This window comes from Equus quagga, chromosome 2, assembly GCF_021613505.1.
Source record: "Equus quagga isolate Etosha38 chromosome 2, UCLA_HA_Equagga_1.0, whole genome shotgun sequence".
Lineage (NCBI taxonomy): Eukaryota > Metazoa > Chordata > Mammalia > Perissodactyla > Equidae > Equus > Equus quagga.
In genome coordinates this window covers 64341169-64362594 of record NC_060268.1, presented here as the reverse complement: position 1 = coordinate 64362594, position 21426 = coordinate 64341169, and the positions used below count along the sequence as shown (strand labels likewise).

At 41.1% G+C, this 21426-nt stretch overlaps 1 protein-coding gene across 1 annotated transcript in view; it reads right to left on the bottom strand.

Moving 5' to 3' along the window:
- Positions 1–16701, bottom strand: part of LOC124235146 (thrombospondin type-1 domain-containing protein 4-like) — a 175051-nt gene extending 158350 nt beyond the window's left edge. Inside the window, exon 1 of the mRNA XM_046652755.1 lies at positions 16615–16701. Coding sequence (XP_046508711.1) covers positions 16615–16701 — 87 coding nt within the window. The remainder of the gene's footprint in view (positions 1–16614) is intronic.
- Positions 16702–21426: the final 4725 nt, after the last annotated feature.

Genomic DNA, 21426 nt, shown 5'->3' with positions numbered 1-21426 from the left:
CCTGATCCCATTTTTCTCTCTCCTTCATCAGCCATAACCACTGTTCTCAATTTGGTGTTATCATTCTCATGCATGTGTACACTCCTACTAACATTTATAGATCCGTAAATAATTTATCTTTTTGGTTTGTATATTTCAAAGTTTAATGATATACTACCTTTATAATTCAGAAATCATCTTTTTACTTCCATATTTGATTTTTGTTTTTTGTCCATGACGATACACGTGGCTCTAGTTGTGTTTTGTTTTTTTAGTGTTACTCTGTACTTCATTATATGCATAACCCACAACTTACTTATCTATTCTCCTGAGGATGGCCATCAAGGTGATTGATATAATCAATAGGCCAACTATTGGTGATTATGAAGAGCACTGCTAGCAACATTATTGTACTTGTTCCTGTGTACACATGTGCATGAGTTTCTGTGGGCAGTATTTTTCAAACCTTTTTGAGTGCAACCCAGAGTAAGAAATATATTTTATATCACAGTATACTATACAAAACACAAATTACGTACCTGTACACTCACAAAGTGGACCTGTTTCAAGAAATAATACTTATTACCCTTATTGCATCCTTTGTCTTTTAATACATTCCATTTCACTCTACTCTCTATTTGAAATGGTGGTCAAAACCCACGAAGCTGATTTCACGATCCATTAATGAGCCTGGGGTATATACACAAGCGTAGAATTGCTAAGCGGGTAGAAGGCCATGTGAACCTTCAACTCCCACAAAACACTGCTATTTTAAATCACTCTCCAGCTAAAAAAACACCACAGTTCCCTAATGTCTAACACCCCACAGCAAATTCCTGGGTCTCTTTGACAGGTCATTAACCCTTTGATAGGTTTCTCTCCTGCCCCCACAGCACACTTTGCTTGTCCCAGCCTTTGCTCAAGCTGTCCCCCTGCCTGCCTCTTCTTCTTCCCCTCTGCGTACCAGTGCCCATCTCTCCATCAAGTCTTCCAAGCTCCCTCAGCCCACACTGCCCTTGAACCGAAGCTGCATTTCAAACACCACTATGATATTTACCCCTCAGTCTTTAACTGCCTTCTGTGTCTACCTTTGTCTTCCAAATGACAAGATTCTTGAGGGGGCACCTATGCCACAGTGAAAGTTCTGGTCTTAGAGCCAGAGGATCTCATTCTTGAGTCAGAAGTCCCAGCTCCAGGTTGCTGGGTTTGTTAGCTCGGGTTAATCTTTTAACCTCTTTGAGTTCCAGTTTCCTCACATATAAAATGAAAATGTGGTAGAGTTTTTTTTTTTTTTAAGAGGAAATGAGGTCACAGCTGTGGAAGTGCTTTGAAAACTGTAAAGGGGCGGAGAGGGGTTGTGTGCATTTACAGCCTCCACGGGCCTGCACAATAGGTAGGAGGCTTGTTGGTTGTGATAAGCAGCTTCCCTCAGGGGATGCAAACAGCTCCACGAGGGAAATGGAACAGCTTGCTAGGCAGAATTCTAAGATGACCTCTCACCCCCTGGACAATCTCCAGGACCTCAAACATGATGAAATTTACTCCCACGATTAGGTTATGTTAAATGGCATGGTTGACCTTAAGATAGGGAGATTATCTGCGTGGCCTGACCTAATCCCATGAGCCTTTTAAAAGCAGAGAGCTTTCGCTGCTGGTTACCGATTTGAAGCACAAGAAGGATTTGTCACACTGTTTCTGGCTTGAAGAAGAAGAGGTCATGTGGCAAGGAATGTAGGTGGCCTCCAAGAGCTCAGAGGGCCCCCAGCTGACAGTGAGTAAGGAAACAGGGACCTCAGAAATGAATTCAGCCAACAACTAGGGTGCTTGGAAGATCACCCCAAGCTCCAGATGAGGATGGCAGCCCTGGGGACACCTTGATTTCACCTTGATTTCTGCTCAGCGAGATACCGAGCTGAAAACCCAGCCATGCTGTGCCCAGACTTCTGACCTACAGAAACAGTGACGTAATACACAATATACATGCATTAACATAATACACAGGTATTCTGTGTATATTATAGACATTCTGAAATAATACATCTGTCTTGTTTTAAGTCACTAAGTTTGTGGTCATTTGTTATAAAGCAATAGAAAACTAATACATATAGAATTGGGTGGGTTTGGTCACTAGCTAGGTTTTCCATTTCTTTATCTATAAAATTGGTTTCTCTTGTTGCTGTAGTTTTACCTTCTAAATCGTGGCAGCTCAGGTACTTTAAAAGCTATGAATGGAAAATAAAAACCAAGGTCAAGGGTAGGGAGAGAGAAAGGAATGAATTTGAGCAGTGTCTGCCGTGTGGAGGCAGTTACTGCAGAGTGGAGTGGAGCTGTCCTTCAAGAGTGTAGCAACGGTCTTTTCTGAGGGAAATTACTTTGTTAAAACAGCAAAACTTTCAAACTGTGTTAAGGCTGAGAAGGTGAATCCAGGTCATTGAATGATTAGTATTTTTCGCACATATGCTTTCCCTCATCTTGTTTACCTGAAGGTATTTCTAATTCCGTTTCTCATCAGAAACTCCATAGACTTGCCATAGGCTGGTCATCATGAGAACAGGCATGGGTCTCTCTTCAGAAGGACCTGCTACCTCCAGGTAATGCTTCCTCAAATGCCAGCTGGCCTCGAGCAAGCTAACGGCAAGTATTGGACATCTATGAAGAACCAGATCTTATGGAGACTACAAAAGAAATAATGTAATAATATTCCCTTAACTAAATGCAGTTTATTCCCAATTTATAAAGCCAAATTATCTTAAACTGAAAAATAATTACCACTATTTTCATAAGAAAAAAGTTAATGCAATCCAAATTCCCAAATTAAATCTGTGTATGCCAAGACAACACCAAATATCACCAAAATCACTTTACTAGAAAACATTAGTATCATAATATAACCTAGCCACGTGTTTTTATTATTAGTCTATCAAATAGCTGTTTATCTGTTTTTCTTAGGCTATTACCACCTGTATACTTAAGATTATGATAAAGAAACAAAAAATATACATGATACTCAAAGTTTAATTCAATCTTTAATTTAAAAAATAGTAAAGTCAAAAGAATCAATGAACATGATACAAATGACACCACAGTCATCAAAGAAGTCGACGTTATAACGAACATCATCCCTGCTACAACTAGCAAACCGCGAGTCATCTGAAAGGAGCATGCTCAGCCAGACGCTGATGCCAGCTGCACCACTGCCCAGACGACCACCTGGAGGCCGCACAGCTGCTCACAGGTGCGTCAGTTCAAACCAGTGTTCCTAAATGCCAAGACAGCCCCTCAGATAAGTCAGGGGCAGGAATTGAAAGTGTTGGTAAAGCCAAATGCTTGTAAACCAGAGGCATAATTTCACAGCACTTAACAGTTTCCAAAGCATTTCTCCATCTCGAAAGCTTCTCTACAATACCACATTGATTTCCACCTTCACGAATCTGAACATTGTCATTCACCACCTTCCACAGTCTCCTGTCCTCCTATCTTACAACTGTAAAGTCCCAGAACATTATAGACCTTAGCCACCATGTTCAACCTTCGAGAAACCAAGGATTGGAGAAGTGAATACTCTGCATTCTGTCCACTTCCTTGCACCTCGTCTAGGAAAGCTTTTCTAATTCCCCCAGAACACAGAAATCAGGGGATTAGTCAATCAACAAGTATTTGCTGAGCATGTCTTATGTCCTGGCACTGATCTAGAAACTATGAGGGATTTAAGACAACACAGAAAACAAAGTTTCCTCCCACAGTAGGGATTACATTCTAGTCAAGGAAACAAGGCTTAAACATGTGAAATAATTTTGAGTAAGAGAAATATATAATAAAATACTAAAGGGTTTTTGTTAGGACAGTCCTGGAACATATTCTGAATACATTCATAGTTTATATTAATAATCCAGTACTTTCCAGAAGTAGCATTTATTATATAAAAAATCCTATTTATTTTAAAAAGTATTTGTATATCACTCCAACATAAGCTTTGGGAGGCTTATAATAAAAGGCGTTATAAAGTTGGTAAAAATAGAAAGAAACCAGGAAACTAAAAATATATCACTCTTAAGGGTAAACAAAGTTCTTCTAGTTGAGCATAAAATCTAAACTTCAGGCCGTCGGCAGCCAAGGCTAAAAAGGTAACGTGTTATTTTGTTATCTGAGAGGAGAAAAGATAGATCCACAGGCCTTAGAAAGGATCCTGAAACCTCCTTACACGGAACTTTAAGGTCTACTGTACAAGATAAGAGAAAGTGTCCTAATGACAGCTTTAAAATAAAACCAGGGCAGAAGTAGATTTTTAACTGGTTGTTTCCTCTTTTGATCTCTATAAAAGCTAAGAACATAGCAGTGGAGTATAGTTATTGAGGCCCAAGTGTTCTAACTTGCCCAAAGAGTAGATTCAGAATTCCCAGCCAGAGGAGAGGAAAGAGAAGATGCCTTAGACTATTTTCCTAAATTCCACCTTTAAAAAAAAAGTCTGTAATAGGAGCTGACTTATAAATGATAGGAGGTCATATTTTCTGTTAAGGACTTGATACATACAAATGTATCGAGCAGGATTATACTAAATATTTCTGTACTGATTCCTTCTCTTACTCAACCACAGGTTTTCAGAATTTTGGATTTTGTAGGCTAAAATTTCAGTATTCCCAAAAAGAACTTTGAAAGCTCTATGAATTTATTCCTTTTTTATTATCAAGTAAGAATATTTTTAACAAAAAAGAGTATCTACTATCTACTCTTACTATCATTTCATAAAAGAAAAGACATTTTAATATCAAAAAAGAAGAAAGGACATAATCTCAGAGTAAAAGAAAATTTTTAAGAGTGAATATATTTAGCTTCCTGGAAGCCTCCGTCTGATCGTCTTCATTTGCACATTTTGCTCAGGGCCACTGAACACTGCATTTAGGAGGGCTTGGAAACCTCTGACCCAGATTGTAAGCATCTTGCAGGCAGGGGTTAGCTCACAGACTACCATCCCTTTAATCTTTTTCATTCCATTGCCAAATATTTGTATGTCCAATCCTATATAAGAGAGACATATGTATTCTGCCTTGGAGGAGCCATTCATGAACGTCCCACAGTGCGCTACAGTCCATGTAGCTAGAGCCACCTTAGAGATGATAATGAGGGGGTGTTACCTAGTGGTAAGAAGCAGGACTGCAGGCTTTCCAAAGTAAAAATCTTTCTAGAAGATGTAGTTTTCAGGTATGAATTTTGGCTCAATGAAGGACTTTTAATATAACTTATTTTTAAAAAACCCAAACAAATAAATAAAAACACCCTGACCTTCAGTACATTTCTGGCTATATGAAGGTAATCTGCTTCCTCATTCGTCCTTTCTGTCATTTTATTTATCATCTACCATATACAAAGCTTACAACTTATAAAAATATACAATGCAATCAAACAAAATAAGACAAAGTAAGCAGGGAGGAGATCTGTTAAGAGGAACAATAACATGAATCTGAAAGTGAAATCAGTACCAAAATATATGTCACAAGAGCTTCACGTTTGTTAGTGGTGGATCACATATTCTGGTTGATAGCTTCAAGAGAGAAATCCATTAGGTGCATGAGTCACAAATCTGCAAGATTAAAAACCACCCCATCTCTAGAGAAGCCCAGGTGTGCTCAGTGCGAAGATGAGAAGAATCTCTCCCACCACATTCTAACATGAACAAAGAGTCTTCAGCAACAAATGTATGACAACGAGCTGCATAGTCCAATCCCTTGCATATGGGCTGATGCACCACTCAAGCCCCATTAGTGAAGGTAATTCCATAGAGGCCTACAACGCTATGGTTCAGGTATGCAGCTTCTGCCAGTCTGGCTTGGTCTGAAGATATTCTAGGGCCTCTAGACAAACAGATTGACTACATCAGCTTCAGGCAATCACTATGGCTGCCCTTGTTCATGTGTCTCCGTAACCATGCCCATGGCAATGTGACTTTGCAGTTCCTCCCGTGAAGAGATGGAGTCTATTTCCTTAGCCCCTGAAGGTCTTGCATGTTTCTGCTTACAATCTTGGAATTCTAACACTGTCATGTGAAGAAGCCTGGGCTAGCCTGGCAGAGGATGAGAGACGTGTGGACCATTTACCCTTGTCGCTCTCGTTGTTAGCCATGCAACTGCCAGACATGTGTGAGGCTCTCTTAGATCAGCCAGCTCCTGGCCCACAACAGATGCATGAGTGAGCCCAGCCAAAGTCAGCCACGCATAGGCCAGAGCGGCAGAACCACCCCAGCTGACCTGTAGACTCAAGAACAATAATAAATGGCCCTTATTTTAACCCCTTCTTTCCTGCCTTACCTTGCATCAATCATCACGTTCAGGTGATTTTCTCCTTAACAATCTTGTGTCCAGCTGCTCCTCTCCATCTGTTCTGGAGCCCCTCAGTTCATCACCTCTCACCTGGGTACTACAAACTGAGGCTCAGAGGGAGGAAGGAACTGCTCAGGGTCACACAGTAGAAAAGCACGGAGCCAGGGATTCAAACCCTAACATCCTGACACTCCACTTCACAGTCACCACTGCTCACTTAGCTGGTGTAAGGAGATCCAGAAGCCAGTTTTCATACCATGAGGATGTAGGTGAGAGAGCCAGCTTCCCCTTTGATTACACCACTGTGGACGAGTAGCTTAGTGTTTCTAAACCTCATTTCTTTCATCTGCAAAAGCGGATGATAATAATAGCTACCAGAGTGGTTTGCAAGGTTCAAAATGAGACAGCTCTTTGGAATCCAAGGAACACCATGAATGTTTGCTATTGTGTTGGCACACTGTAGGTGCTCAATAAAGGCTGAATGCATACATGAAAGATTGCATTACTGTCTAAGGCACAGGTTTGAACTAGGAGCTGTGGTTCAGGTCAGACATTACTACAGCAGGGTTGGTCAGCCAGCAAATATTCACTGAGTGTGTACTCTAGGCTGAGGTGCTGGGATAAAGTGGTGCCTCAGAACAGGTCTGTGCTACTTTCTCAAGGACTGAATTCTGATTTCACCTCTTAAGGTAATGCCCACCTGAACAGGAGTTCTCTCCAACCTCTCTAAAATTTCTCTGAGGAGCATTTTGGAAGGATAGAAAGTCGTCCTTCATTCAACAGACGTTTATTAGGCACCTCACTTGTTGCAGGTACTCTAGGAGGTGCTGGGGATATAGCGAGAATCAAAGGTAATCAAGCGACGTGATTGGTATGAAGTTCCTAAATGAAGTCACAACTGGTGAGGCTGCAGGAAATCAATCAGAGCTCATATTGACATTTATTATAGCTCGTAATCCTTCAGAAACAGTTGATTCATAACCTACCCTTACAGCAATGTAGAGCATGTGAATGGAGTACATTGTATAAGGGAAATTAGATTATCCTATTCCCTAAAGAGTAATTAATTTATACAGTGGATTTGAGGAAATATTTTTATATTAAAACAGTATGGTGTTTAACTTATTTCACAGGTGGTATTTTGGGGAAAAAGGGACCCATTGAATAGAACCAAACTATGTAATTCACAAAGCAAAGATTAGAGTTTTGAAAGGTCTAGAAACATTCTATTGGCACATTGGTTCCTAAAGTCAAATACCTTTTCAAAAGCCACATTCTGGTTTTTGCTCAGGGCTAAAAAGTAAGGTCTGTTGGGGTCCTTGGCTTTAGAAACAGTGCATCTCATCCAGGTCCCTTCCTAAATGTCTTTCTAATAGGCCTCAGCCCTTCTATTCTTACTGCCAACCAACCTCTGCATTCCCTCCTGGGATCTTGTAACAGCCTCTTTCAGATGTAACAAATACCCAGCACCTAGGGTGTGCCAGGCAGTGGTAACCAAAAGTCATGATTCCTGTGCCCAGGAGGCTCAGAGTCCTCACCACCAACTCTCCCTAGAACCCCCCAAGTCTGTTGTCCCACCTACAGATGCCACAGCGAGTTTCCTTGAAGTGCTTGTCTGCTGAGCTCAGGCCTCTATTTGTAAGCCTCAGCAGCTTCACCAAGTCTTTGGGATGAAATTGCCCTCCTTGGTAGGATATCAAAGGTCTCTCAGGATGTGTCCCCTGCAGACCTCTCCAGCTGCAGCCCCTGCCATGCCCTCCCAGGCATTCTAAACTCGGGTCAGAACAAAGCCCTGACACACACCTAACCCTGCCAAGCTCCCTTTCTTGGCATTGTTTGCCTTTCCTAGAATGACCTCTCCCTTCCCCTTCCCAACCTTCCCTCCTTTCTCCATGTCACTTTGTCCTCCAAGAAGTAGCTCAAGAGCCTGCCTCTCTTTTCTCCCCATCTCCACCCCAAAGTCCACTTTTCAGACTTAGCAAACAATGAAATGTCCATAGCTCTAAGATTACACTGAACATGACTTCGTATTAGATGACTCAGCAAGCCCTTTCAGACTCTGCCATGCTACAGGGAGTAGCTCCTGATATGAAGTGTCATATTGGTAGACATGATACACGCCCAGTGCCAGTGCTCCCCACCCCTCTCCCTGGGGCCAAGCCAGTGCCTTTTCTTTTTTTATTCCCAGACTGTGCCCTGCGCCAGGCATGAGCTGTACACTCTGTAAGTGGCTACCATGCTATAGCTACCACCTTACAGCAGGGTTTGAAGTAAAATGGGGCAAAGAATCTGCAAGTCCAGCAGAAAGGAAATGGTTAAAATAACTCTTTGGCCCTACAACTGAATGTTAGGCAGCTATTAACAATCAAGACTTTGAAGACTATTTAATGACACAGGAAAATTGTTCATTATAGAGTGTAGTGTTTATCCCCCCACTGGAAATTCACATAATTGGCAAAGGGCTGAGGATAAATAATTACGGGCAAACTATTTTTGTAAATCCAAATAGTAACAGCAATAACTTTACTGTGATGGGATTTTATTTTATTATGTTTTTCTAAATTTCTCTCTGCAATTGCTGTTTTCTTCTGTTTCTGTCTCTCTGTCTCTCTCTCAGCAATGAATATAAATTACTTTTATAACAAAAGAGAAACATTTTAGGAGGGAGAGCAGTTTAGGGTTGGCAGAGCCATGAAGCAAAAGGAAAAGCCCAGTCTTCAAAGATGCTGGAAGAAAGAAAATACAATTCACAGAGAAATTACCAAGGCAGGTCCTAGATGCCAGGTCAGCTAACGAGATAAACTGTTTGTGGCCAACCCCAGAGCTGAATCTCCTGCTGTCATGAAGGAGGACAGATGGCCATACAGAGGTGCTATACCGCATCGCATAAAAGATCAACACGCAGGGAGAAAAGCTTGTCTGTAGGCTAACACCGAGACTTCCTACAGATTCTAACGCAACCTTTACAACCAAATTATAGCGTGGGCTTTGAGTCTCCTTCTGCTACTCTATCTTCTACAGGGCTCAGAGGAGAATCCTGGCCACAATAGGTTCTCAAAACGCATTCTAAGGTCTAAATAAAGGCATTTTTAGAAAAGCATATCAGACATCTGGGGATTTGGTGAGGCAAACTTGCCTTAATGCAATGGGAACATGGAAATCACATTTTGAAATATAAGCTCAGGGATCTCTTTTTTCCATTAAATAAGGAATTTCTTGGGATTTGCTAAACATTTGTGTTTTATTCAATACAGAAACTTTTAGGCAAAGGGATGCCAGAAACAAACCTGGAGCCTAAAGCTTAGGAGAGGGTTTATTTATTTGGGCACAGGAAACGAACACACAACATTCCACCCCATCAGGGAAGCCCTCCACGGAGACAAGGCTAACTTGCATGAATCCAAGACGTGTACAGGGGATCTTTGGGCTCAGAGGAGGCTTAAAAACAAAAGAAAAAAAAAAGTGAGTTCTTCACCAGGTCTGGATCCAACTTTAGGCACTTTCCACTTTGAATCTTCCTCGGAAGATCCATGGAAGATGTAGTATCAATCAGTAACAACAAAATACGTCCTGGTGATGCTGTGGGAACACCCTATAGGACACCGTGGGCTCAGCGGGAGTTCTGGCTTCTCTCAGCCTTTCAGATGCAGCCCCAGAGCCCCAGCTCCCAAGCAGGCTGGGACAATGGTGAAGGTTAAATGGTCCTCAGAGGCGCAGCCAAGCCGTACCACAGAGCAACTGCTAATGTGAAAATGACTAGGAACACCCCGGAGTGTAGTCTGGGAAACCGCCTGGAGCCACAGAAACCCAGAGATGAACAGGCTGCTGCAGCTGGAATGAATCTTCCCAGACGAGTCATCAACCTCCTTATTTTCCCGTTGAAGACACTGTGGCTCCAAGAAGAAAAGGGACTTGCCCAACACCACACAGCCAGTGAATGGTGGGCCTAGAAGTAGACACCTCACGAGAACTCGGCTTAAGATCCTAGAGCCAAATATCCATATTTCCATCACCATGGTTTTGCCTCCTGGATCATGAAGTAATGGCAAAAGAATATCTGAAAAACCTGGGTTTATATTCCAGGTCTACCAATTATTAGCTACATGACCTTGCTTTCCTCATGGAAAAATAATATCTCACAGCGTTATTGTAAGTAATTAAGTAAGAACACAAATGGGAAAGCCCGTTGTAAGCCATAAATTCTACTTTTACAAATGTAAGTAGCTGTTCCTGAGGCCCGGTGTTCTTGTGCCATGATGACACTGGTTAGGACAGTGCTTGGCATATCAGAAGTGCTCAAGTGCTGTTAGCTGGTAGGATTATTAGTCCTCATAAGTAGTGGGCACTGACTTCCTGAGTCAATGAGCTAATAATATCTTTTATCCTCGTTGTATATATTCTCCCAAAATACTTAGCCCAGTGCTCCATGCCAAATGAATTAGCTTTTTTTTTTTTTTTGACCTGAGTCATGTATTTGATGGCGTTTCCTTCTTTGCTTTGGTTGCTGTGAAGCTCAGAGTAAAATTTCTGACCTCACCTCATAGGACTTAATGGCATGGATTTCAGACCTTGGTCTTATTCCTGTCTTATTTTTCCTCTCCCCAGTTTTCCCTTTGCTCCATTTTCTTCCCTTACTTGCAATCTTGTACATTACATTCACTAGATTTTTTATGGTTGTTTTAGATCCTTTTTAGAATTAAGGAATCATAAATAAATAACTTTTGAGAGATGCTTAGTTAACATTGCTGATTATTGGACAGAAGAAAGAGAAAGAAACAAGAGCGGAGTCTAGCTTTGTTACTTTCCATCCTTCTTTCCTTCCTTCCTTCCTTCCTTCCTATCTTCCTATCTTCCTCCCTCCCTCGCTCCTTTTAATTGTGACATCTGGCTAACATTTTCCTTGAAACAGGAAACCAAATGGCAAAGAAAGACTTACTGTGGGTCTGCACCCACCTTCATGAATGTCAGAGGGCAGAATCGTCATTTCTTCAGGGCTTCTGATCAGCAAAGAAAACAAACAAAACCTGAGCTTTTGGAGTGGCAGGCCACATTTTACTTTGGATGCTTTTAGCAAAACATCTATTTTTAGAAAACAAGACATTTGAAGGGGATGTTATGATTAAAAAATATTCAGATGAGAGGAAATACTTTTTCATTTTCTCCCCGTTTAAGAGTAATACATGCTTATTAAAGAAAATTTGTCATATACTGTACAGAAAAGCCGTAAAAAATATTCATCAATAAAAATCATGCATAGGAGAAAATATTTTAAGTATCAGCCTAAAAAGAGAGAGAGAGAAGAGTCTAGCTATTAAAAGTTTTGGAGGCTGCTTCTGCTAGTGCTTGCTTTCATTTATTTTTCTATTTTCCAGGTTATGAAAAGGGTCCTGAATCCTGACTCAGCAAAACTGCAAATCGTGGGCTCCAATTTGGCCTTCAGGGACCTCTTATCACATCACCCAAGTGATACAGGAATCTCCTGTTTTACAGCATCATGGGGATGATGGACATCCTGCTTCTGTGGCCATTTTGAAGAACACGCATTTTCCCTTATTTGCAGTTCTCTGTGACTCACGACAAACTTGCAGCAGGGCAAGAAGTCTGTGGTTTCCCGTGCACTTGTGACTTTCACGTGGAGACCAGGGAGCCCTGATGAAAAGTCCTCTTTAGCTGAAGCTAGAGACCAGTCAACGGCCCGGCAGCTGCTTGTGATAGTCCCAGGTTTATCTCTTTTAACTGGGTAACCTGATTTTATGTCTATTTGTATCCAGCCTATATCAATACACGGATTCGAGGGGGCTTTAAAGGCATATACAAAGAGGATCAGAATAAATACACAAACAGACATACAAGGAAAATAAATAAAAGAAGGGAAATAAAGGGTTAAGTTTGGTACAAAGATTGCATTCCCTTAAGGTCTTGTCCAAGAGCTAGATGTGGGCTGGAAACTGGTTCTGAGCTTCCAAACTGCCAAGACTGAGAAGCAAGCACGACATAGCACCAAAACCAGCATTTGTAAGTCAAACACACACATACACACACTCACACACCAGGTGTTCTAGCTTTCCTGCTTCTGACTGCTGATGGAGCTCTCTCTTGGGGACTATTGCCAAGTCTGTGCAAGCCCTGCTGCATCCTTTTCACACTCAGCTTGCTGATCCGAAGGTAGTTTGCTGGGAACACCTGTGACTCTGCCTGGGTGCTTTGTTCTCATCAGGAACGAGCTGGAAGTGCTGGAGAGGTGATGCTCCTGAAGCAGCCCTCACCCAATGAGGAAAATGAGTTGGTGGGCCAATATGCCAACTTCCTTGCTCCTCTGTTGAATAATTCTGAGTTACGTGCTATACTGATTCCCAGAGGCCCCCGGCAGGATGAAGCCCCAGGTGGCCACAGGTCACTGGCTTGATAACACACCTGTACCACGTGCCTTCCCTCCCTGTCTCACTTCTCCTCTCCCTTAGTGGGGTTTCCTGAGACCACTTGCCAAATGAACCACATAAACTCTGCTCCTTGGCTCAGGATCTGTGTCTAGGGGAATCCTATCGAGTCAGGGATGCTGTGGGATCTAGTGAAACGCAGTAAACACGATGATTGTCATGCACTGCCTCTTATAAGGAGTCAAGGTCAGTTCCTCATGATCAATGTCACAGCCCCCAGCTCTCTGCTCTGGGTGAGGGGTCCACTTGAGAGAACTAACTTTTAGCATTGCTACGTGAAGTTGAGCCAATAACTTTATCTGGCCTACAGATTTCTAATCTCTAACAAGAGAGGGTTGGGCCTTTGGTCCCCTCTGGTTCTAAGATTCCTTGACATAAAATATGCCATACCTACACAAGTTTAAGTTTTTAAGGAGAACAAATATCACGTTGCTCTCTGCTGAATTGTTTTTCAGAGAATCTCAGTCTGTTTTGTACAAGCCTTCAGGCTCAGGAGACAGGGAGGTGCCCCTGGAGGAGAGAGGAGGCAGTGTCTGGAGCAGCTGTCACATCTCTCCATGTCATGACCAATTAAGCAGGAGGAGAATGAGGAGGGAGTGAACAGGGACGAAGAGGGGGTGCCCAAGAGATAAGAGGACAATTTATAAACCAAGAGAGAAAATGACAGGGCCTTCTAGAGGCATGATGAGTCAACTAAAACCAACAAAATCTGGCTACAGGATAGGGATTATGGGGTAAAATGGTCAACAGATCAGGGTCTATATGACAGAAACTCAGGGGGGGATGGTGTCACCCAGAGTGGCTAAGGACCAAAGAGAATCCCAGCCCCAACCTTTAACAAGTTACATTCAGCACGTTACCGATCTGTCTTGCCCAGTTTTCCCATCTAAAAGTGGGATAATAATCCCTATCACAGAGGGCTATGCTGAGGATTAAATGAGACTGTTCAACACCTGAGCACAAAGTAGATGCTCAGTAAATACTGGTGTTGGAATCTCTTGGCTGGTCCTGAATGAGGGAAACGCATGGACAACTCTGACCACAAACTTCTCGACACTCAAAAAGTGGGTATTTTTAGGCATAGCTATTTCAAAATTAGTTTGCATTTTTATTTAATTAAATTCCTGTAAAGAGAAAACACACACAACATTCAAACCACGCACTGTTACAGAATAACAATGCCTGAAGGGTCCTTGAATTCACTATTGAATTTCAGCAAAAAAATTCTAAAACAAAACCACATGAAATGGTTTACCCATTTCTTTTCCTTAAGTACCAGCTGTGACCTTATCAAGGTATTCCCCTCCCTGGACCTCAGATTTCCCATGACTAAAGTCAAGGGGCTCTGGGCCAGATGCACTTGACGAGCCCTTTCAGATCTTTGGTCTGTTTCAATTCTAGGACCCCCTGGGAAAGCACAGAACTGAGTCCTTTATGTGGCCATAAAGAGTTGCTTCTGTCTGCCATCGTCACACTTATGCTCTGAGCACCTCAGAAGCCAGCTTAGAGCGTCTAACCCTTAATGACTCTTTTGCTTTTCTTCTCTTGTCAATAAATTACAGGGAGATGTCTTTCCTCTTGTCACCATTCCTCTGTAATTTATGTCCTGTGGTCTCAGAGGTTCATTCAGGGCCCAGGAAAATCTGTCTGTTATTCCTTCCTCCAATTCAATGTTTGTTTGTAATTAAACTTACAAGAGAACCCCTGGAGCAGAACCAGAGAAATAAGGTCTCTCCTCTCTCTTCCAACGTGTCCTCTGAAGCTCAGCTCAAGCTCTGCCACCCTGTGAAACTTCAGCCTGTTAATGTCTCTAACTTCTCTAAGTCATTTCAACTAGTGGGCTCTCCGTACTCTGGGTAATTAGCGCCTTATTATATACTTTGCTAGGTTCCAATTGTCTGCATCATATATTTGAGCAGTGGGTTACACGGGGGTGGCGGTAGACTATATTCCACTGGCATGTATGAGCAGCCTAGTCTAGCATGGGCTCTGGAATCAGACAGAAAGAGATCCGAACCCTGGTTCTTAAGATGGTGTGATCTAGGTCATATAATGTGGGTACATCTGTGATGCCTATATAATGGACATCAGTGATTTTTACCTGCCAAGTATCCCTTTTTCTGGAAACACTATCCTGATATCACTCTGTGATCCAGGCAGGCTGAACCTAGTGCCCAATTCCAGGGGTGAGCCAGGGCCCAGGATTTGGGCTGGCCAATCAGCATATTTATCCCCTTGGCTAGAGTGATTGGTTCAGGGATGAACACATGACCTAGGTCAGCCCAATGAGAATCTGCTGGCATTGCAGCCACGATCCTTTTATTCAAGATTCCAAAATCCAACGGGCTTAAAAACCTAAGGCTTTGGGTTTTTTTAGGGGGGTGGGTAAGTTTGGTATTCAAACTCATTTGATAGGAAAACATGACTTAACTGATATGACACTATTAATAATAGTCTTTAATCCCACTTAATATGAATACTTTTAACTTTTTGGTCTGGATATATTTGTCTATTTGACTAGAACCCTGCTGGGGGTGTTATGTAATATACAACACGTACCATATTACCCTTCTAATATAAAAAAAAAATTCCAAATCCTGAAACACATCTGGGCCCCAAGGGTTTTGGATAACAGAATGCGAACTTGTACAGACTTCCTGCCTTTGCACACACTGTTCCCTCCGCCCGGAAAATTCAATGCCTCTCCTCCCATCCTCTTCAACTGACGAACTCCTACTTATTCTCCATGTCCCAACCTAAATGTCCTCTCCTCAGTGAAGCACATTACCTGACTCTCCTCAGCATAGTTAGCCATGTCCACATCTGGGTTCCCACAGCACTCGATCCATACACACCACAGCAGTTTTCACACTGCCCTGTGGCCTCTCTGTGCCCGTCTGTCCTCCTTAGGGGGCTCCTAAGAGCGCGGACCCATCTTTGTATCTTTAGTTTCTGGTATACTGCCCAACATAAGCGTAGTGGCAACAGGGCATCTTACCCCTACAACTTCCCAAAAGGGAAAAAGGGCAGAAACATAGTGAATTGTTGAAAGTACATAAACCCAGTTCTGTAAACTATGAAACAGAAGCATCAGTTCTATTCTATTCTGTGATGCTGCAAAAACCCTATTTTCCATCAATATAGAAACATAAAAAACAAACAAACAAAAACTCAGTCACTGTAGAATTGGACAACTGGCACATCAACCAAGACAACTGATGGAGACGCCCACCCACCATCATTAATAAGCCAGGACTGCCTCAGACATGCAGGTCAAACTGCACCTTTGGGGGCTGGAGCATGGTAAGGTCTCAATACACACCTGCCACGCTGGCTTCAGAGTTTATTTACCAGTTGCATACATTTATGGGAGACGGGAGCAGTAACTGGGAAGAAGGGAGGCCTGGCTGGATAGCAACCTTTTTTGAGGCTGAACAAAGCCATCTCCACTGGGGTTATTGACAGATATACTATGAAACATGGAAATCAGAGACCATGCAAGTACTTAGAATCAGGTTATTTGAACCTAATAAAAATAGGTAGACTTTTTTTTTTTTTTTTTTAATTTACTGTCTTTCTACTCCAGTGTGCCTTCTTTCTCAGGAGTAAGAGCCAAAATGATTAAGTGTTATTTGGCTTAACCATTATGATGTGTATCCAGCTTTAGGTTTTGGCTTAGAATTCTGTTACTCATCAAAATGCTTCATGATTAGCGGGCCCCCTTCATCTGACAATCCCTTAGTGCTTACTCATAGTTCTTAGATGTTTTCAACGGCATTTGGGATGTCAATTCCCTTTGAATGGGTTTTCCAGAGCATTGAGAAGACAGTTCCAAAGGAGCTGCCTCCAGAGCACTAACTGGGTTTTCACCACCTGAGCCTCACAGGGAAGGTTCCTGAAGTGGTTTTGCTAGTGGGTCCCCCAGCAAGACTCTGCTGCACCTCTCTTCTCTGAAGGGTGTCCTCATCCATCGCGACACAGCTTTTCTGCTCCGGTCTGATGTGAAGGCTCAATAAATGTGTGCCGCATGCATGCATCTGGTGTCCAGTGCTAGGCATCATCACAGGACAATGCAGGATGTAGGGATGGTTTCCTAGTCTCAGGGTGCTGATAGGCTCACTGGGAGATCAGATATTCTTGGGGGAAACTACTAAGAGAGCAATAGAGGTCACACCAGATCCAAGGCTTGATGTTATGGTATATGCCAAAGCAGAGGGTGCTCCAAGACCAGTGATGGTGTGCTAGGGTGTCCTGAAAGAGGTGGAACTTAGAACGGCCAGGGAAGGGGGGCTGTGATGATATGGACACAGCACCACATCCAGGCTCTGCTATTCTGCTACACTTCCAGGGGCAAGAAAGCTAGAATGTGAGGTCAGGATCTTTGTCTGCTTGGCTCACTGATATACGTTAATCACTTAGAATAGTGCCTGGTGCACAGCAGAATCTCCATAAATAATGTGCTGATGAATGCAGTGGAGGCCTGGGTTCCATCCTTTGCCCCTATCTCCCTATCACCTTCCAACAGACTCAGATGGATGATGTACAAATCTAACCATCACTACAGGGTCAGCATTCTTGGAGAACAAACTGTATACAGCTGAGGCCTCTTACAAATAGCTTTGAACTAATTTAATGTATCAGGTTTAACTGTTGCTGCCATAAAGATTTAAAGCCACAACCACTCCCTTTCAAGTTACCCCCAAGCTTTTACTTGCTGAAAGGTCTCAGATGCTACAACTAGACTCATCATGACCATGTTGCTTCTAGACCATTTACCCTCCAGCTCTGGATTGAGCAACTGTGTGGTCTTGGGCAAGCCACACAAGCTCTAAAAGATTTATTTTCCTCCTATGTAAAATTAGTGGGTTGGACTAGATTATCTCTAAGATTCTTTCTCAAATAATGATTCAAAAGACTGGAATTTGGTATTTAACACCACTTTTTGGCTCTAGGGAAGACAGAGCATTTTTTATCTGAGCCCCAGGTCCACCTTTTGCTGAGAAAACCACAGAGACCTCCTAGCCCCCTCCTTCACCAACCGGGAAGGTGTGGCCAACCTATTCTAGACTTAGGAATCTTATTTTTGCACTTTCTCCTTTCTCAATTTCCCATCCTGATCTTTCCATTTTAAAGCATCCTAGATATTTTCTTCTTTCTCTGCCACTCAGAGCCTTTGACTCATAAAATTTAGTTAAAAAATATGGACCCAGGTTTTAGATTCCAGACTGTAAACCTCCCCTCTCTAGGATGTCCCCTCAACTCCATATTCATTCCCTCTCATTTGTCTCACTTTATATTCTGCCTTAATTTGACAAATATCTCCTTTTAGCTTTACACACTTCCTCTGGCCTAACTGAAGAATCCTTCTCCATTAGACTTGAGAGATCAAATATTTTTATGACAAGGATAGCTGCCGTCCATTGAGCATCTGCTGTGCACCAAATACTATGGAAATTACCTCCTTCACCTTCACTAAAACTCTATGATGTTGACGTGATCCTCCCCATTTTAAAGATGAAAAAAATGATGCACAGGGAAGTCACTCAGCCTGTTGAGCAAGAACGTGCAGGACTGAAGACTGAAGCTTAGGCCTGTGTCTCTCAAAGCCCATGGATCTTCTCCCACTCTACCGAAGACAGTAACACTATTCAGGGATTTGTGATATGCATTTGTAGTTTAAGAGTCATTCCTAGATTCAGAGAATTTTAAAGTTGGAACATATTTAAGAAATCATTAGTGACTTCTAGTAGAACCTAAAAAATAGAAGAACATATCCACACAGAAGAAAGGAATGATATAATTACATGGAAGAACGAATACAAATTATATACATCTACATTTAAAGTAAAAATGTAAAGTATGTCTTTACAAGCTTCCATGGAACATTTACAAAAATTGGTATATTTGGCCACAAAGAAAGCCTCAACCCTTTTCCTACGGCTGAAATTGTATTTTGTACAATATGTCCCCGAGTCTTCTTGCATTCATTATCTCCCAATACGTGTACTTGATGTTCTAGCCAAAAGAAAAAAAAGAATTATTTGCCAGTATCTAAATACGCCCTTACCTTTCCCAACTGAATAGCTTTCTTTATTCATGCTGTTCCTGACACTTGGAATGGCTTCTTCTACTATCTGTCTATGGAACTCCTAAGCATCCTTCAATCCTGTCTCAAATGCTATTTTCTCCATATGGCTGTTCCTGATCCTCACGATAGGGTGTGATATGTTTACTAGAGTAATTTAGGTCTTAGCTTTACTAACCTACTTGTTGGTGGCCACCTTTAGAGGACAAATCAGGGAGGGGGTGTCTCACCTCCTTATGAATCCCACAGTACTAAGCACAAACCTTATATACAAAATAGCACTCAATACACAGTTGTTGAATTTAACTGAGACTTGCTTTTCTGACTTGGTGCAGTGAAGGAATATGAAAAAAATAACTGCAGCTAGGCAAATTTCAGTATATTCTAATATAAACCACGTGATCTTTTACATCAATTACTCTTTGTGTCCCTGGGTTGAAATTTTAGCATTCTTTCTGTCAGCTCATATTAACTTTCTAAGCTAAAGTAAATAATTTATATAATATGCTGAACCAGCAAATAAGTTTTTTAAGTTAAAAAAATTTTTTTTAAGGAGAAATGCTTAATTGAGAATGCATGCCAATAGCACAGTACAAGAAAATAGGAAAGAAAAAATGACACGCACTGTAGCATTAGTTTTGAGACTAATAAGTATTTCCATTTATAAAATATGTGACTTTCTATTAAGGCATCCAATAGTTTCTTGGTAAGTCATTTTCTCAAAAAGTGGCAAATAAAATTTTGTTTGAGCTTCTCACAATATGCCAACCACAATTAATCACTTTTCTCTAATGTAGCCAAACTTCTTTAGAACATTAACTACACAAAAGGAAAGGAAAGTTAAAGGAAGGTGCTACGGTCATCCTTCGCATTTGTATAGATTTTTATAGCCTGCAAAGCACCTACATTGGCCTTATCTCATTAATGTTCTTTATATGCCTTTGAGATGAATATTATCATCATCCCCATTTTATAGATGAGGAAACAGAGGTCTAGAAAAAATATTTGCCCAATAAACATATATTGAGAGAAAAAGGAAGAGGAAGAAAAGAAGAAAGGATAAAAATGTGTCTTACAAAGGGTCAAAATGGCAGACTGACTAAAGGTATTTGTTTTTCTTTCCTTTCCAAAATTCCATCCAAATGGCAGAAAAGATAAACATGTTGTAGCAACAACTATAAAACAAGAAACGATACGGTCAGCAGACAAGAATTTTTGAGGGATTCTGGATATCAGGAAGTTTTTGTTGGCAAGAAACTACAGCAGAAGAAACCACCAAAACAGACTATTGCAGAGATGGAAAAATTCTAAACTCAGAAACCACAGGTACAATGAGCAGAAGGAGCCATGGAGCAAGAATGGTCATCAACATCAAGGATAGGACTGCCTGAAGAACGGCGAGGTGATCTCCCCCACAGGCCAACAGAGCAGCTGGTGGGAGAATCCAACATGTCTCTCTCAAATATTGATGGATGAAGCAGGCAGACATTAGTAAAGATAGAGAAGACTTGAAAAACTCAATCTACAGCCTTGATTTAATAGATAAATAAAAAGTCACTGTACCCAGCTATCAAGAATGAACATTTTTCTCAAGCGCACTTGGAATGTTTACAAAGACTGCCCACGTACTAGGCCATAAAGCAAGTTTCAACAAATTTTTTAAAATCAGCCTCACAGATACTACATTCTCTGACTATAATACCGCCAAGTTAGAAATGAACTTGGACCGTATTTTTGAAAATATAATTAAGTAATGCATGGGTCAGAGAACATACAATAATGACAATTTTTAAAACTAGTTAAAACTGAATAATGAAAATAGTATATATTAAAACTTAAGAAACGCAACAAAAGTAGTATTTCAAGACAAAATTACCATCTTTAATGCTTGTATTAGAAAAGATTAAAGGCTGGAAATTAATGAGCTAAACATAATTTTAAGAAGTTAATAATCTTAAAGAAAAAAATACCAAATGAATAAAACCAAAGAAAGTAGAAGGAAAAAAGAGGAGCAGAACTGAATAGAATAGAAACCAAAGCTCCAATACAGATGATCAAAGAAGCCAAAAGTTGATTTTTCATGAAGACTAATAAAACTGACAGACTTCTGATGAGAATGGTCGATAAAATAGAAGTCACAAAGCAACAATGTTAAGAAAGAACAAAGAGCACCTGCAGCATCTCCAGATGTATCTCCAGATGTTGCCCACAATGAAAGGATAATTAGAGGATATAATGAACATATTTATGTTAACAAACTGGAAACCTTAAATGAAATGGACAAATTCCTAGACATATATAACTTTCAAATATTATCCAAGAAGAAATAGGAAGCTTTAATTTTCCTATAGCCATTCAACAAATTAATCAGTGATTTAAAATTTCCTCACAGGGAAAATAAAAACAAAACAAAACACCACACCAGGGCTAGCCCATTTTTTCAGGTGACTTTCTAGGAATAGATTATAATAATTTTATACAAAATTTTAGAAAAAAGGAAATATTTCTGAAATGAATTTATAGCCTTACAACAAAACCAGAAAGGAAAGGTAAAGAAGCAGAGTTTACAGGCCACTCTTGAATATACATTTTTTTTTTTTTTGAGGAAGAT